Consider the following 19,422-nt stretch of genomic DNA (forward strand, 5'->3'; position numbering starts at 1 on the left):
ATGATACACAGGTGTGAAATAATGATAAAGTCTCAATGAAAACGGACCATGCTGGTGTAGAATTTGTTTTTTAATCTGAATGAGGCCCATTACTGGATCACTTTTACATCTGTAACTTGCGCATTACATGGACAGAATAATGGAACGGTACAGTTATAGGGCCTGGTAAAATATTTGTTTTCCCAACCCTTATTTACGCAAAATGAAAATTTATGAACTAAAAACCAATTAATAACCCGGAAGGTATTGCATTCTCGATAAACATGCATATTTGTTCTACTAATTTTGATCTTCTTATACTCATATTAGAGGACTTGTTTCATATAATATTGACTCACTCAGACATTACCCTCTGCCATCAGCAATATTTGTCTAGGTTTTTTTTAGGGAAGTCTGTACGATCTGTGAATATTTCACATGAAACCAGGGGCACCTTGCCTAGTTTTGATGCAAGAAGAAATAATTACATCTTACCGAACGATCAAGGTCTTGTAAAAATGGTTCTGTTATATTAATTTTGAATAATGATGTTATTACATCCTCCTTCCATTCCTAATGGAAATTGATTGCATTGAAAACGGCAAGATCCAGTTCTTACCAGTTTATTGATCGGTCGAAACCTTCGGCAACCTATAACAAAAATCACGGAATGCACGAAATAATCATGATTATGTCATACTCAAATTTTCATATAAGATGACTTGGCTCATTCTTTATGACTTCAGTTACTTTTACTTACTCTTTACAACCAGTTCATTAATTTGTTTAAGTAAAGATTAAAATAAAACAATTTAATGTTTTCTTTGATGATCTATGCGGGTTATGAAGATAAAAAAAAAAAGGCCAACTGGTCAGAATTATTAAAAATGCTGTGTTTTATGTATACACAAGTATGGCATGGCATATATTTAGCAATTAAATTATCCATTCAAATTGTCGTATCCGATCATTTAGACCTTTATTTAACAGGACATTCAATACAATATCGAAGTTAAAAAATAGTTTCGGAATTTTAAAATCTTAAGAAATAAAAAAAAAACTCCATAAATACATTAAAATTAGATTAATAGCTTCTCGGAATTAGTCTGGATAATTTTCAATTAAGCACAGACATGCGCGTTCAAGTTGCTTGAGAGTTGTTTATAAAGGCTAGAAATTATGCAAATCCTTAATCAAAACAAAAACGCTCAACGATTGGTAGGACTTGTCTTAATGCGTGTGTACGCTGATGTTGAAATAGATATTGACGAGATAAACGTTTGTTGAATTCTACCCACGGAAAAGGTTAAAAAAGAATTTGTTTTTTGACAAATAAGAGGTTAACTAGATCTAAAAATTACACAAATTGATTTTCATCGATTGGAAGCCCTTTTTTATATTACTGGATTTTTGTTGATATTTAGAATAAACTTACTAGTATTTGTATGAATAATTTGGGATATATGAAAATGATCTTGCTAATGAAACAGACCAGCTATTTTCAGTAGTTTTTGATAAAATGTATAGATCTATTCAAGGTGACCTACAGAACATCAGTTGATGTAGATTAGCCGAACGTTTAGCCGAAAGATAGTAGTATGTAGTAAGTGCCAGCAGAAAACTGGAAATTGTGTTTGCTTAAAAAAAATTTCAATATTTGATTCTTCGTTACTCTCTTTCAATAAAGAACAGTCGCAGTTGTTTTTGGTAATGTTGTAAAGTATACCATGTAGACATAGATAGACAATGCACAAGTATACGAATTATTGGTCACTCTTTATATATAAGTGTCATCTTTGCTAACACCGTAGTTAGTGATATTTTGATCCAAGTGAATATTAGCTGCATACAGAGCGCTCTGTTATGGATGATTTGGCATCAGGTTGTTTATCACGAATATCTAAACTTATGATATAAATGGGGGTTTTTTCCTACATGCTTTTATCTAGTAAAAAAGTGTCATTTTCAAATCTTTTACGTTGAACTACGAGATGCAAAAATTAGTAGGGGACAAACAACCTGTTGTAAAATTCAAGACGCATATCTTTAATATGTTTACTAATTCTATTGAAAATGAACACCGTAAGCGAACGATCTCGAACATGCATCTGTTTTTCTGTATATATATGTACACCTATTTTGGACTGGGTTCAAGAAAACAAGTTACCTGTGCATTGTGACGTAGTTAAACCCAGCACAGCATTGAGAAATTCGGTGGCGGGAAATCACCATACGCCACACCTCTCTCTCTCTCGATCAGTTTGCTTTTGTATTATTGCACAACTTTACTTTTATTGTTTTTGAGCTTCTGAACAGGTAGGATCGTTTTTTTAATTCATGACTTTGTGTATCCAATTACTGTTATGCATTGGTTTTTTGTTTTCTTAAAGTGAACAAAATCATAGAATTCTATTTGTACTGTAGGATGTGTACAATTTCAGTTTTTAATGGATAATTCTTTGTAAATAAAAAAAAACAATTAGCTTCTTTTGTTTTTGCTATGAATCATTTATTACAAATGATTACTATGCATCATTTTACTCAATTGGGATCGACAGGGGTTTTTTCCTCAATGGAGGTAGTTTTAACATTTTTTTATTATCTTAGGAACTGGTCATTTCTTTCTTTAATAAAAAAGGTCAATAATATAGATCTGGAAACAAGTTTGCATTTCAGTATATTGATACCTGTTATCACTGATGAAATACAAAGACTTAATAAAGTATTCATAATTTATGCAATAGTTAAAGGCAATATGAGCTGCAATTTTTATGTTGAAAATTTTTTTTAACGAAATTGTTATTTTCTACATAGATGACAAAAAATCATGGTCTTTAAATTTCTGTTAGATATATTTTTGAGGGGAAAATCCATTAAAAAGCCTTAATTGGAGCAAAATTGAATTATTGTCGTCCTGTACAATATTTGATATTTTATATATTCTTTACAAGAGAAATCTTTCTTCTGACAAAAATTAATGATTTTTACAAACCTGTTTTACAATAAAAGTTTAAGTTACATGCAGACTTATCATTCTAGCAGGTTTATGCAGCAAAATAAAATTATAAAAAATACAGCTCATATTGCTTTAACGATAAAAAGGGGGCGAAGAGAGCAAATCCTTTATCGCTAAAATTTCACGAAAATATATTTTCTTGATGTAACGAGTATCTTACTTATTAGCGAAATATTAAAAAAAATTATATAATTAGATCGCTAAAATGATACCCAAACTTAATAAAATAAGTCACGTGTCTCCTTCTATACAGTTTAATAAAAAAAAATTGTTTACCTCTCCCGGATATAAGCTGCTTGGTTTTCGTAAATAAACTTTCCTTTTCAATTCCTGATAAATTGAATATTATCCTGATACAATGCGGATATGTAAATACGGTCAACTATGCCGTTCTGTGCACTTGAGAGCATTTACTTTTATAAAAAGTTTATCTTTGTTGTTCTTAGCCTCTTTATTCGAAGCACTTAAAACACCACATTACACATTAACTTTGCAAAAAAATAAAGTATACATCCAATCACAAACAAAGACAGAAAAACATGTCTATAGACCTTTTGATTAATTTTTTTAATTTTTTAATTTAGAAAATATATTTGCAATGAAACGAGTAATATCTGTTACACATAAAACTAATAATTGATAATAAATATACATGATAAATGCCATCATTGGAACACTCAAACTTATTGAAGATTCACATTGTTTCTATTTCAATAAAGTAATTAGGTTTCATTTGTTGAATTTCAACATGCCAGAAAATTTTATTAAGCTGCGCTTGAAGTCTAAATTCTTGTCGAAGATGGCATATTTCTTCATCGTAGTCATTTCGAAATGCACGAAAGGTAAATATTGAGCATTTGCTTTACCTGTGAAACCTCATGGGGCCGTCAATGCTAATACACCGGTATGTATATTGACCTACTCGCAGGAATAATTGGGTCTACAACTATTTCACCACCAATATTGATAATGTACAAAATCCATTTGTCTTAAATCCAGTTAAAAACACCAACAATGTGCAAGACACCTTGTAATAATATGATGGATCGATCATTTTAACCTTGTGATTTCGAAGATGCAATGTACATGTATATGCTAACTCAGAGATTTTACATCATAAGTAAACATTTCGTAACAAATATCAAATATTCTTCAGTTTTGGAACAGAACACATTACATTCCATAGTTATAAATGACCAACCTGCGTATGGTTAAGTATTTTAATCTACGTACATTGTAGATGTGAAATAGGTCAAATGTTGGAGGAACTTGAGAAAAACAAATTTTGAATCTTTAAAAATTCTAAAACGTTATCAAAGTAAATTATTTAATCTTATTTTCCTGTTGTTTTTTTTTTTAAGATTTGAACGTTATAAATTATTTTAAAATTTCATACACCCGGCTCAATCAAAGTACATATATGTATTTCATAGGTTAGGATCTTGGCTCATGGAGCTAGCACGACCGATCCTTGCCATTAATTTTCAGTTTACACAACTCCTTTTCCTGTCAAAACACCACAGACTTTAAAAAAATTATTTGAATATCCATGTGCATGTTCATTGCAACTATTATCATGTATTGACACAAATATTCTTCATAGACTGAGATTCCACAAATTCTGGCGATAACCCTAATTTTTTTTCTTTTTGGCTTTGTCTGAATGATATATATGTAATTACATGTAATCTATGACTTGTAAACATTTTTTTCTTATGATCGAGGCAGTGGGAAGGAAACAAGGCTACATTTCTTAACGCTTCTTTTAAATAAAACAATACAATTTATGCTGCATCAGACTCTCTTCTGACACTTCAGTTCTCCTATAAAAAATACAAACGTTTGCATGTATGCGTATTTACTGTCTTTATGCCTTACTTGCGTATCTTATAAAGTTTTCACACTTCCTCTCTACAAGTATATCCTGCGTGGATTGTCCCATGCTATGAACAAACAACAGGAAACATCCCAACATTTATATCTGTATACTCGAATGTTTCCCGTGTGTTTTTACAATGGTTTATCACCGATTCAATGTCGACGAAGAACCCCCAAAAGACCCGAACTCAAGTTATCGCCGTCTTTTTAAAAATGTTTCAGGTCAAAGAGCAATGGGCCTGTTTGGACAGTTTCTGCAGCTTCTGTGGAAAAATGTCATTCTTCGAAAAAGACAAAAGGTGAGCTACTTTTCATATATATATTTGAAACCTAAACGATAGACAACTGAAGCATATCTGTTATGTTATGCAATAAAGTAATTGTCTAATTTTAAAAAACAAAAATTGAAAAATTAAAAAGAAACAATATTTAGTTAAAATACGTAGAGTGAGAATTTTGTTGAAATCTTTGAAAGAACCACATTACATGCTTCTTTTATTTGTAAAATTATATAAAACAGGTACCCAGATAAAGTGAAGATATGGATTTGTGCAAACTGATTGATTATGGTAGCATAATCAAATGATTAAATCGTGCATGTATGGGAAATTGATAGCTTTTTAGTAGAAATTCAAAACGTCGAAATGATCCCTGCCACCCACTCTCAACCTCTCTCAAAACGTAAGAGGAAAGAATGTAGGCACATTGTAAATTAAAAATCTTATAAAAAAATATAGATGGATTTAGAGCTGTTACTCGGGTGAGAGCTGTGGTCCGTAGGCTCTTTGCTTATTGATTGTTACTTGGATCGTCAAGGACAGATGAACAATATGTTATACTTATCCTATATAACAATTCATATATACAGGGAAAATAAACAAGAATCATTGTGTTCATTACGTAATCAGTTTTGCATCACTCAAGAATATATGAGGTGTGTTTTTTGTTTGTTTAATTTAAACAATGCACTTCTGTAATGACAGTTTAGTTGATTGACAATCCCAGGCGGATTTCCCACCTCTACATACACAGTAGAACAGACGTGAAAGTTGTTTGTATAAGTTATAATTGGTAGTCCCATAAAATTTTGATATTAAAATATTTGTTGTTTTCAATCTTTTAATGTATTTATCTTTGCGATAATTCTGAGATTAATGGCGTTAAAATGTTTTTTATTGCATGCTTTACTGAACCATGAAGTATAGTTAAATGATAGTCTTGCTACAGAGTTTCATTTTTATGTCATTCATATAAAATCAATATCGATATCAACACCTATGCATCGAGATGTATGTTAACATTGGCAACATTGCTCATAGATATTATATAAATAGGTAATCGATATGCTATCGTTCATTGTATGAGTGCAAAAGAGTTTAATTTCTTTAATAGACTAGACCAATTATGCATAAAACACTAAATCTGGAGGTTCAATTCGACACAGTAAGACTTTACACTCAAGCGCCCCAGGCACGTGGCAGGGGGTCGGGGATGGAACGGATGGAATGGCAGGGAGGGGAACGGGGCTGACACCCCCCCCCCCACTTTTCTCACAGAAAACATTTTCCTTAATTTTACATATATAAAATTGCCCCATCCCACTTTTATTTGCGTGTCAAGATTTTATGGGTGAGCCTGCGCCCCCCCCCTCCATTTTTACGTGCCTGCGCCCAGGATATATACATGTAAAACAACTCGTCATTATTCAAACAATGCTGCATGATAGTTTTTATCTTACATATTCTGCCATTCACAATACACGAAACATCGACCAGGTGTTGAAAAATTCTGAAGTATTGTGCGTACGTTTTAAGTTTTTTTATTCAAAGTAATTGCTGACATTAGATCTTTGTTCTGTTTTGTAATTATGAATTTAGTATGTCATTTGAATCCTTCATTTTTGAATGTTTTTAACTGTTTACGGATGTGATAATCGGAAAACACTATCATTCTCATAAACCTCTCTATTCCAACGTCATCGTATGTGTAGAGAATGTTTTATTACTTACACTAAGTAGAAATGTTCCATCCCAAAGTACATGAGGGTCACACAGTTCATTCGGGGATCGGTGGCATCTCCTTGGACATTCAGACTTATCAAATATACAAAGTAAAATTTACAAAAAAAGAAAGACCACAAAACACCGCCACCCGGGAAAAATTCTTGAGCTTTACACTAATTCTGTATAACAGTTTTCAGAGAAAGAAATTACTAGTAAAAAAACTAATTTAACTTTAAATTTGTTATTTTTCAGCATGTGTTATTATTAGAAGTAGTATGGCCAGTTTTCATATTCCTGGTCTTTATCATCATTCGCCAAGGGACACCACCCGTGAAAAAAGAAACATGTGAGTAAACTCAACATGCAAATAAATAATTATTACAAGTCGTCAGGCAATAAATACATGCATAAACATTACAGTTTCATCTGTAGATTTTGAAGAACATTTTCACAATAACCATGTTATACATCAAAATATTATAGACAAAAACATTTTGATATCATTATACAGTAAATTTTGAATAAAATTTTCACAAAATTCGGTTTTTCGTACTGACCAAGCCATACGTTAGTTCAACCATTTGCAAGTCTATCATGATACTAAATCTGCTGCAAAATACAAACAAAACGAAAAAAAAACCTCTAATGTTATACAATGATAGAAGCAATCATTGTGTTTTCAATGTATATTATACAACTAAAGAAATGAAATGTTCTTGTATATATATATATAAGGTGAGAACACCGAATATTAAAAACAATTGTTTTCAAACCTTTTGTCTAATATATTTTTATACAATAACACATGTCAAATTTAAATTTTCTTGTATAATATGGATGCATGCGTTTCTTTACTTATCTATATCAAACGGTTTTCCAAGGCTTTATAGTAATTTGTTTAAATCTAATTTTGGGCGTAATTTTGGTAGGTTCCTACAACGAGCACGCGTTGCCGAGCGCTGGACTTGTGCCGTTTTTACAGTCTACTGTGTGCAACCTACAGAATCCGTGCGAGGCCCGCAGTAGGATAGAGATAAAGCAACAAAGCATGAACAGGTGGGTAACAAGGGGTCCGCCCTGATCGGAAGGGGATTTATAAGCATGTATATAAATGTATGTTTCTCAATTCGTTAGTTTCTATGCGGTCAAAAGAATTTGCATTCAGATTGACACGGTTACGTCAAGTACTAACATGGATATAGCGAAATCTCGGATATAGCGAAGTTTTGTGGATCGAGTTCCAAGCAAGACTCTTAACAAATTCTAACAAATTAAAAGACTATAACGACGGATATAGCGAACCGAATTTGAGACTTCTAGAGATGAAAAATAACGAAATTTACACTTTTACAGCGAACTGTAAAATAATTGTAAAACTTAGCAATACAAATTGACACAATTCTTTGAATTGTTTTAAGTTTTTAAAGCAGGTAGTTTATTTTATGCATTAGGCTAAAATGGTAGCGATGTGGAAGAAAAAAAATGTATATAGCGAATTCGCTATAACTATCATTATGAATTCGTTGTACGGATACAACGAATTACGAATATAGCAAAGAAAACGTTAATCTATTACAGTCCACAGGACTTCGCTATAACCGAGTTTTACTGTAGAATTTACTACTAACGATAAGAAGTGATTATCTTATGCGTGGCTTAGACAAACATTTTTTTGTATTTGCCATACATGAGTAATCGAGAGGGAAGTGATAATAATGGTGATTTAAAGCGTTTTCCCTCGGATCTTTAATTTGATGAAATTTGAACCAAAGGATTCAGCTGCCTTGAATTTGTTACATGAATATACCTAGCGTCAATCGCTGCAATTTTCTAATTGTAAGCAATGAACAAATCATTGGTTTTGTTAGTGTATTCACAAAATAAACAGGAATGCTGTAGAAGTTTTGTAAAATTAACATGCTTAAATGTAGAATAAAATCGAGAGAACGAAAGTGCACACTAGTATAATAAAGCATTTTACCTACATGATTTTTGTTTTTAAAAATGAAAACCAAAGACAATGCGGTTCTTTGAAAATTAATCTTAAGATATGAATCACTATCTCACCACATAAAAAATATGAAATTCGGAAAAAAGTGTCCTTATGCATTAATTATACATTCTCATCTATCTGCTCTATTTACACTTATATACTTCATCTATCTGGGCTATTTTACAGTTTTGCTGCAGCCATACAGGATATGTCCCCCCACTTCTCTAACGAGCCCACCCTGCAGGCCCTGAGGTCAGTGAAGACGGGAGTCAAGCTTGCTAACGTCATCAACTCCATCTCACGGAACGGCTCGCTGTCCAGTGTCATGAGTAAGTGACGGGTGGAAGGGGGGGGGGGGTAATTAGAGACATTAACAAAGCAAAGAAATTGAAATCACCATTTAATCTCGATGCATGAAGATAAAGCGATATTTAACTGGTTGATGTATACTTAATTCAATTCAAGAAAATTAAATTCATTTAATTAATCAATAATTTATTCTCTAAAATGTTTTACAGACGATACAAACTTTGTGGTGAGGAACTTTTTCAGGGACCCTGACAAAATGAAGGACACCCTAGTTAACCAGCTCAATGTGATGTCAGATGACATAGCAGACGCCTTACTAAATGCCAATCTCAACATTCCACAGGTAAATATCGCTTTCTAGCAGAATATAGTTTTGATTTGAATACTAACATAAATGTTTGTGCTTTAACACTTCATGATTTTTTAAAAATCTCCTAATTTTAAAATATTAAAATTTTTTCACCAATAATTGCAGAAACTTTATACTCTTCAATACTTGTTGGACATCCCTTTTTCCCAACAGGTACTACACAACATCGGATCCATTGATTTCAGAGGCATTGTTTGTGACCAAGACAGGCTAAGGGAATACATGATGTTTCGGCTTGGCGTCAACGTGACGTCGGTTTCTACGTCACTTTGTGGAATTCCAGAGAGCAAGATTCCAGAAATCACCAACGTTGTCCAGAATCAGATAGATATAGCGGCCATCATTCGCGTGGTATGTACGGCAAAGTTTATGTTGTTGAAGAACGAGACTCCATTTAGACGCACTCAAATCCGAGCTTTTCTATGTAAAACCTAAAATATCACAATCAAATCAATGTGCTTGCAAGCACCAAATAGCTAGATACCCCCATCTTTACAAAAATAAAATTTCCTCACAAATAGATCGTTAAAAAAATATCTTAAAAATCCTATTCACTTTCTGGTTGAATTGACGTCATATTTTGTCTTCCTTTCAGTCGAAAACACTGACTACTTTGACTATGGACTACACTTTGACTGACGCCATGGAGGACCTAGCGTCAATGGCAGATCTCCTGTATGGGACCTCAAACTTTATGAACATTATCCGGGACCTTCCAGACCTTAAGGACCTTCCGAGTCTACTACACAAGATTCCAGGGCTGGTTGATTCCATAACCCACCTTGGGTTCACTGATCTTTCTTGGTAAGTTAGAGTAGAATGCAACCAAATTCGGAATTTTCGTATCATGGAATTTTATACTTTAGAACCTTAACAAAAGAAATCAAATGTTTTTCAAATTACCACTGAAGTTGTTGCTGATGGAAAACGATTTTACGATTGCAGGATGTCTGATTTAGTCAAGTTTTTGGATCCAATCGTTGAGAAAATAGACTCGGGCAATGTTGGTTGGAATGTCACCAAAGATTTAGTCAGTGTCGCATTGGATGTCTCCAACATGGCAAGCGGAAGTAAGTTGAGTTCTTCAGACATCGGTGCTTGAGCACCCCGCAGATCTGTTTGGGTCAATGATTTTTTAGCAGAAATGTTCTTTGACTATTGAAACAAAACAGCTAGGATGTTGTCTCATTAAGTGTTACTTTTGGATTGTTTAAGTTGTAAACGACATTTTCTTTCAGAGTCCAGCTTCAACTTGACTGAGCTTGTTGAAAAACAAAAGGATATAATGGCACTGCTGACGGCTAATAACATTTCTTTAGACATGCTGTCCATGGTCTCTACCGTATCCATTGACAACGCCGTAAACGTCATTTCCTCTCTCTTTAGCGGAAATATCACAGCCCTAAATGAAACGTATGTGAATAAATATTGTGTTATATTAAAAAAAAAATTGGTTTTATTCTTTTTTAAAAGACAACTAATATTGATATTGAAAAATAAAAACAAGTGATGATGATGATGATGATGATGATGATGAAAGACTTGTTTTGTTGGCTTATACAGAACTATTCTCCGTGGTATGAACGAGATTCAGCATTTGACCGAGATGGTACTGGGCAACAGCAGTCAGTTCGTCTTGGACTCAATAGATGGTACAATGGACGTTGTTATAACAGTCCTTGACGCCATGAGAGGTGCGGAATGACCCTTCTTCGGAGTAAATTTTACAATACGTATTTGTAATTTTGGATAGAATATTCTAAACATATTTATTATTTTCCAGATTTAGAGAAAAACTTGAATTCAACCGTCGTGTACAATCAAGATGTTTTGGATGCCTTCACTTCACTGGTTGAACATGGACCAAACGTGACAAAGTCTGTGGTCATGGCATTCATAGAGCCTGCAAATCTACTGGTAGAGTTTCCTATTGTGTGACCTTTCTTTTATTTCATTGTAGTAAATTTGCTTGTCGGTAGTAAAATTTCAGTGATGGCTTTAAATTGTCCTCTAGTTAGTGAAAGTATCATTTTATGAATACACTTTCGATACTTTAGGCAATCATCAACAACACTTCTGACTACCCTACCGTGTGTAAGAGGATCGTGGAGATGAGTATGCCAGACGGTAACCATGGTCTCCACGCAGAAATTGCAAAACTGGAGAAAAGTCTCTGTACTCACCAAATCGCCAAGAATCTGGAAGCAAGCATGAAGATCTGGGAGGATGTATTCGCAAAGCAGGTGCTTGTTTTAAAGATGTTTTAAAGTAAATTGAAAAAAAAATGTTTGCTTTCCGTCATTCCAGTCTATACAGACGTAAGCTACAAAGCAACAACGCAAAACAATTTTTGACTATTGCTGAGTAGTTAGCCAAAGACTGAAATGTACCTTGCAGCCACGCTTTTTGGGTCGTTAATCCGTTCATTTCGAAGCATGCATACATATTTTTTAAGTAATAACCAGAAATAAAGTAGTTAAGTGATGCATTACCATCAACTTGCACTCACCATTGCAAATAAACAATTAACTTACTGTCTCCAACAGTGTAGCCGACAAATACACTTTGTCTTACTGTTGAAAACAAGGGCCCCTTATTGTTCCTTGGTTAGGCTGTGTTCTCTGTATCGTAGATTCAACCAATGATAGACGACCTCGTGAACGGTACGGTCCGACGCGTGGAGCTGGCTACGGTTTACCAGAAGGCCACCACGGTGATTATGGGGGTACAGCAGCTGTATGGGAGCGGCAGTGTGTGGGAGGCAATGGTTGGGAGGATGAGTTTTCCCGTCATTGATCCAAGGACTGAGGAATGGCAAGCGTTCTTCAAAGACACGCAACTGTATCTTGTACAAGGAAGGTAAATAGCGACGGTGTGGTTTGTCTTTAAATTATACGAGTAACTCAATTTATACAGGCATAAAGTAGGTTTATTGCTATAAACATATTATGTTGTTTGTAGTTGGCCTGTGGTGGTCGTGAAGACTGGTCAGTTTCTTGAGGGTTCCCCTATGTGGTACTCAGTCGGTCCCATCGTCAAGTCAATGAGCGCTGTCATGCAGAGTCAACTAGAACAGAATAGGAAACTCGAAGGTGACGCAATTTCCAATCATTCAGATGGAAATGGATCCTAGGGAAAGCACCTGTTCCTGTTACCAAAACTACGGGAATTATTGCATTAATTATATTTCAAATTATTTTTTTTACAATTGCAGAGCTAACAGGTAACAATTCTACGATGATGACAATGATGCGGTTTGTGGTGAACTATTCTCCGGAGATTGCCGAAGCCACCATGAACATGATGCAGAATACAACCATGGTAACGATGTTTGAAATGTCGAACAATAACCTTTTTGTGCAATGTTACCGCATTTATTTTATTTTATCGTAATAAAAATAGATAATTTTTTGAATAATTTTGAAGGTTCAAAGATACATATCGCAAGGGTTTACGATGGATTCTTTCTGCGACAATCACTGGTTCCAAGAGATGAACATGCCAGATTACGTACCCGTGGTAACCATGGAGACAATGATATGCTCCACCAATTGGACAGCGATGGTGACCAAAGTCGTGTCCGCGGTGGATACAACTAATGTGGCAAACGAGGTCAGTGCATTGACAAGATCCCGTGTATAATATTTGTACCATTGTAAGTTTAAATGACTGAGATGGTTTAGTCAAAATGAATGCTTTAAGTTTAGTGCTATCGATGACGTTTTCGTAAATAAGTTGATTTACAAGTTGAGTTTTAATTTCCTGTACCTTTTGGTTATATGTGAAATATGTGAAAAGAAAATTAAAAGATTTTTGCATGTACTTTATATAAATCAAAAGTAGTCTAGAAACCTTAATTGAAGTTTATTCATTGCCGGACATATAACGGAGGGGAGGGTCCGTTATATGTTTGTGTTTATAAGGAAGAGATCGGATTGTTTTGTAACTTAAAGGCTACTATAGTATAGACAATATATAAATGTTTTAATTTGCAGATATGAATAAAAAATACTGGTATATTATATAGTAAATTTTTTTTTCCTTTTTTAATTGGAAATAACAATTTTAGACATAAATCATAATACCAATTTTCTATGGAGTATTCTGATATCCATATCTACTCTATATTTGAAAAAGATGATGTTGAATATGCACGAAAACACCTGAACTGGTAGACAAATATTCACTGACTTCGATTCTAAAACTGGGATTAATGTATTTCGTAGCTCTTTTTTGCATCGGGTTCGGAGTTTTCTCGTATGCGGGAAAACCAAATCGTCACGTCGTCTGTCGTTAGTCACTTTTACGATTTATGATAAAAATCATGGGCAAATGGAATCTTTGGTTTATCCTTTACTTGAAAATTTTGTTCGGGGGTATTGTTGGGTGGATTGATATCTGTAAGTTTAAAGACAGGTGAAATTTTGCTGATCAGTGTGATATGCATATACTCTGGTTTGCACGTTCATAAAAAAAAATCCTTTTAAGCTTGGACTTTTGGTTTAAGATAGGTTATAGAAAAAAAAATGATATCAGCAACTATTAGATGTGGTGAGATAAAACTTATAAATGATAAGAAGTACTTAGTTATGTTAACTTTGTTGGTTAACTTTTGTTAATTATCGTAGCTTAGAAACATCTACTGATATGGCCTATAGCCTATAGAAATGTTTTCTTTAGCTTACCAATGCCAGTTTACTGTTTGATTACTTGCAATTGATTCAAATCAACCTATTTTACAGATCTCAACGTACATGAGCCATAGTGACCCCAACACAGACTTTGACTGGGCACAAATGGTGTACAACATACAGGGCATGGTGACAATGGAGCAGAATTCAGTGACGAACATGATTGAATCCATTCAGTCTTTCAATTTTAGCCGTGTTGTTGAAGCAGTAGAGGTGATGATGAACAAGATGAAGGCACCAATTATGCCCCCAACAGATCAGACATCCAACATCATGAATACGCTGAATATTATGAATATGAACATGATGAAGTACGGGTTGCGAATTTATATGGCAATCACTTAGAGATGTTAAAAAAATTATAAAAAACTAATTAACCCCTTCACAGTAACTGCAGTACTGCCCTTTTGCAGGGCAAAATGACATGGTTTGGTGAAATATGACATAATGTCAATTGTTTCATTTACGTCATTTAATTATCTACCTACTGAAATTTCGGCAAAGTATATCATTTTGCCCTGCAAGAGAGCAGTACCACAGTTATCATGAAGGGGTCTATTACCATAATACATGTAAAATTTGATCTCTGAATTTGAGTAGAGGCTTTATTTATAAAGTATTTTGAAAAAAATTAATAGATATTTGACTTTACTAATTAAAGTCTCCTCAGTACGTGTATATATATGGTCTTGACCAGGGCCTAGGTATGTATTATTTGAATATCTATATGTAATACAGTGTGGGAGCTAGTCTTGTCCCTACTCTAGAACAGTTGGATAAACAGCTAGAGAATGTGACGGAATGGAGGATAGCTAGGTATTACGTCAAGCAGTGGGCCAGCCTTATCAAGCTTGGGACGGAATTCCTGGAGGGTAAGCTGATCAGCTTAGCCAGAGTTTTCATGCAATTTCTATTTGATTTTAAAGTAAATGAATAAATTTTAAAATGCATGAATAAGAATGTGACCTAGCATGCATTGATTATTTTGAAATATCTGCATATCATAATATTAATCTAAATAATGACAGTCTGGAAAGATCATTTAAAAATTGAATTTAAAGTAGTATTTGAATGTTTATGATAAAAACAATTTTCATTGACATTTGTAGGTTCTACAATGGATATAGATAAAGTGCTGAGTGATTTGTCCCCCACCTTTGCTGACTTCCTGAAAACAGTCAACAGCTCTGCTCCGGCTCTCTTCTCTGCTCTGGAAAAAATCACACCCAATCCTAGCATGGTATTGGAAATTTAAAAATTAAGAATAACATATCATTCCATCTACCTCACTTACCCTTTATTAACCACTTTCTATGTTAATTAGATTATAATTATTAGGGCCCCGCAAGGATTTGCGGGTGCCCTATAGTAATCACTCTGTCCGTCCGTCCTTCTGTCCGTCCGTCTGTCACTCTTCCGTCCACAAATTTCGTGTTTTTTTCTAATAACTTTTTTTATGGTTGCCCAATCAAGTTCAAATTTGGTATGGTAGTTCAGTAGGCAGAAATACATATTTTGATGCTAAGTTTGGTTCTCTATGTCTTCTGGTTTGGAGCTAGGGTGGTGGGGTAGATTCCCAACTATGCATAAGAATGAATGGGCAAAGAGAGATAACTGCTGAGAATGAATGGGCAAAGAGAGATAACTGCTGAGAATGTTACCATCGTATACATTGAAGGCTGTGCAATATTTGTCCTTTGGGATTAATTAACCTTCCACACTATTTTATTTTTTAATTATTTATTTCATTTTTTCTGCCTTAATGCTGTTAATTTTAACAGGTAATCAGATAATAACCCCATTCTGTCATTTCTGAAAAAAAAAAATCTTAATTTTAAATTTAGAAGAAAAGGATGAGAGAGCAGAACAATTAATCCCCTGGGATTAATTATCTTGCCTGCTGCAGAAAATTTAGAGGCTTATCTCTATCTGTCATATCGAGATTAATGAACACCTTTGTCTGCACTGATGTTTGTTTTGAAGCAAATTAAACTCTCATTCCATGAGCTGCACCCTAATATTTTTACCCCTCAGTTTAAAGGATGGTATTTGATAATGAATATATTTCATTCTAGTCCAAATACTTATATTCTGTAAAATAAAAAAAAATATATGAATTACAATAAATTTAAAAAAAAATTTTTTAATTAGGCCTAACAAAAAAAATGGTTTGTTTCCGCTTTCATGCTGAAAAAAAGTAGGGTCGGTCGGTCGGAATTTTTTTTTTTTTTCAAATATTTTTTTTCCCTTTAATATTGCAGTATCCATACATGCTGGTTAGATACTGACACTGCTGAATGGTATAAAATGAGAAATACTTTTAATATCATTCCTGACTATTCAGCTGGTCTTAAGAAAACACAAAAATGATATTATATGTCAGATACTTTCTCTGCCAACGATGAGAGCATTATTAAAATCTACAACACATGGAAACATACAGCCATTTTGAAACAAAACGTTTGAGTTACACTGATTTGAGAAGAGTAACTGCTTCAAGCCTTTTTGTGACCAAAATTTTGAGTAATTTTTTTTCCAAATCGGATAAAAACGAAAATAAACGATTTTCCATCAAAAATCCTTAAAAAAAAGTTTTGAGTCGGGGGGTAAAAGCTAGGGTCGGTCGGGAAAGCGGAAACAAACACTTTTTTTTCTTAGGCCTTAGATATCAGTTTTTTGATTCTTTTTTTTTTTTCTTTTTAATAGATGTTTTGGTGTTGTTGTTTTCGGTTGCTATGTTTATATTAAAGGAAACTTAAGAATAGTACCTGAAAATGTTCCTTCTGTAAGCCCTTTTTAAATTCAATAAATGGATGAGAGCAGGATAATTAATCCCCTGAGATTATTTATCTTGCCTGTTTCAGAAAATCTAAGGTCTGTCTTTATCTGTTATAAATATTACCGTACACATGTGTATGCAAGTGGTTTGTTTGAAGTTGAGGCAAAGTCTAGGTATCATTGCATTGGTATCAATTCTTTGTTTTTCTAACAAATTTTATTTCATCCCATGTTAACCTCCTTTATCCCATGGATATGACTCATTGGATATTTTTTGGATATCCCACAGTTGTGACTTTACAACGGGATTTGCGTAGGCATAATGAAGTAAAATAATGTGGAGTTTAATAAACAGTGTAAACATTGATTGTGGTGTATAAAACATGGGATAAATAGAATCTCATATGATTTGTAGTATAATATGATTTTTATCCAACTTGTGTGTTTTATCCCCTCACTAAGGCTCAAGAAAAAAACACTTTAATTGTTGGATGAAAATCATATCCAACTACAAATCACGAGATCCTATATATTGCAGTTCTTTACATCTTATGCTGGGCATTTATTTCTCATCATTGTTAATATAAAGAGGATGGAATTCAAAGTTTTTTTCACTTCTCTATATTAATTGTCATAACGGGGCCCTTCCTGACTGGTCAGTTTTCTAGTTTATGGTTAATGCTAGCATCTGAATTTTTTCTTCCACAAACTTAAATACAATAAAGAAATAGTTTGTGCATGATTTCATTCTACTCATCTGAATGGGTTTTTTTTACACTAGTTATTGAACAAGATATTGACAACAGACTTAGCCCAGGTGTGTCGTGGTGTGAGGGTTTCTGACCTCTTGGACAGTCCTGCTCTGGCTCCCTATGAAGATCACCTGTGTCAGGTGGACTGGTCCCAGGTGTTCAGAGAGGTGCTCAATAACACAGGCCTAGCAGCAATCGTTAATTTTGATGTAAGCTATATAAATATATAATTTGTCACATGCTAAACAGTTTTATCTTATAAAAGAACAAAGTCTAAGCTCAAACATTGTCCACTGTTGAATGTAAATAAAAATGTGGTTAGTATTAAAGATGTTTTACAGAGTACTTAAACAATTGATGAAGAAACTTATTGAAATTTTCGATAATCATTTTACGTTAATGCAATATTTTTCTCACAGCTAATCAACTTCTTTTACTTTGATATAGATGGACTCTGCCTTGCATTCTGAAGTGAATATTAACTGGAATGAGACCTACTATCAGACAGAGAAGTTTTTCATGGAAATTGGGAACTTGTTGTTTAATTCTTCCAAATTAATTTCATCTTTGGAGAAGTTCTTCCACTCAGACTATGGCATGACCTGGGATAGCTTCATGCATTTTGTCAATGCAACACAGCACATGGACTTTTCTAAGTAAGTGCTGTCGAAAACAGTTCATAAAATTTCAGAATGGGGTATTCTTCATGTGCAATAAAATTCTTTTTGAATATCTGTAAATGGGAACCTTCCTTTTTAAAATAATTTTTTGTCAAGGTACCTTGATGTGAATGGTTATCAGGAGGACATGCTGTTATTGTCCATCTAAAAGTATTGAAATATTTTTGACTTGCCCTGTATTGAAATATTTTTGGCATTCTTTGGTTGTAGACTGACAGAACTAGCCGGACAAGCACCTGCTGTAATAGAGATGTTGAGTAAACTGAGTGGGAATTCCTCTGAGTTGTCTTCCTTCCTCAGCATGGAGCCCCAGCTGCTGTACCAGTCTTACTCTGTGCAGCAGTTTATCATCAATCAACTCCAGCACTTCAATGGTTTGTGTTGAATTCAGTTTCCTGTTAGAATGGTTAAATTTTGATTATTACTTTGGAATTACTAATTTGGTTTGATTAATAAACAGTCCGCATAGAAGTTTTGGACTATCCAGAGAATTTTTCAATTTGATGTCATATTAATGTACTTCCATTAAAAAAAGTTGAATTGTTTCAAATCAGACAGGATGTGAAGACATAACCTTCAGAATTATTGCCCTTTTTTTTGCAGACTCCACACACATAACCTTGACCACATATTTTAACTCACCAGAGCTGGAGAGGCTTATCAACCAACTCTCCGATTCTCCTGCCATGAGTGGTGTTCTCTACCGCATCATGGTCAATGTGATGTTTGATCCCTCAAAGGTAACTCTAACCATTCCTAGTATCATTTAAATAATCTCAGATGAAGTTGAAAAACATTTACACAGGTTGATGAGACATTAAAGGCTAACTTTAGGTAGGTTAAGCTTGCAGTTATATTTGATTATCTTGAAAACTGCACCTTGACACATGTATTGTTGAAAGTACCATTCAAATGATTTCTTCATTCACTGGACTTGACCTTGCATTTTATGCTTAATTTCATTAGAATTAAA

General features: G+C 33.9%; 1 protein-coding gene across 7 annotated transcripts in view; it reads left to right on the forward strand.

Moving 5' to 3' along the window:
• LOC128165362 (uncharacterized) overlaps positions 1-19,422 on the forward strand; it is a 61,339-nt gene that overhangs the window by 2,937 nt on the left and 38,980 nt on the right. For 2 of the 7 annotated variants that reach the window (XM_052829780.1, XM_052829783.1), the window contains exons 1-23: positions 4,994-5,172; positions 7,129-7,222; positions 7,806-7,932; positions 9,056-9,198; positions 9,388-9,521; positions 9,702-9,899; positions 10,144-10,352; positions 10,494-10,618; positions 10,787-10,961; positions 11,112-11,242; positions 11,332-11,465; positions 11,606-11,791; positions 12,181-12,407; positions 12,510-12,640; positions 12,763-12,869; positions 12,975-13,160; positions 14,291-14,550; positions 14,978-15,111; positions 15,349-15,479; positions 17,799-17,978; positions 18,217-18,425; positions 18,660-18,823; positions 19,053-19,189. In XM_052829780.1, the coding sequence (XP_052685740.1) occupies positions 5,011-5,172; positions 7,129-7,222; positions 7,806-7,932; positions 9,056-9,198; positions 9,388-9,521; positions 9,702-9,899; positions 10,144-10,352; positions 10,494-10,618; positions 10,787-10,961; positions 11,112-11,242; positions 11,332-11,465; positions 11,606-11,791; positions 12,181-12,407; positions 12,510-12,640; positions 12,763-12,869; positions 12,975-13,160; positions 14,291-14,550; positions 14,978-15,111; positions 15,349-15,479; positions 17,799-17,978; positions 18,217-18,425; positions 18,660-18,823; positions 19,053-19,189 (3,684 nt within the window). In that variant the 5' untranslated portion in view covers positions 4,994-5,010. Of the gene's footprint in view, positions 1-2,241; positions 2,296-4,979; positions 5,173-7,128; positions 7,223-7,805; positions 7,933-9,055; positions 9,199-9,387; positions 9,522-9,701; positions 9,900-10,143; positions 10,353-10,493; positions 10,619-10,786; positions 10,962-11,111; positions 11,243-11,331; positions 11,466-11,605; positions 11,792-12,180; positions 12,408-12,509; positions 12,641-12,762; positions 12,870-12,974; positions 13,161-13,819; positions 13,965-14,290; positions 14,551-14,977; positions 15,112-15,348; positions 15,480-17,798; positions 17,979-18,216; positions 18,426-18,659; positions 18,824-19,052; positions 19,190-19,422 lie in introns of those variants that run through there. The other 5 variants (XM_052829781.1, XM_052829782.1, XM_052829787.1 and 2 more) reach the window with 5 other exon arrangements.

The sequence above is a fragment of the Crassostrea angulata genome, chromosome 10 (genome assembly GCF_025612915.1).
Source record: "Crassostrea angulata isolate pt1a10 chromosome 10, ASM2561291v2, whole genome shotgun sequence".
Classification (NCBI taxonomy): Eukaryota; Metazoa; Mollusca; class Bivalvia; order Ostreida; family Ostreidae; genus Magallana; species Magallana angulata.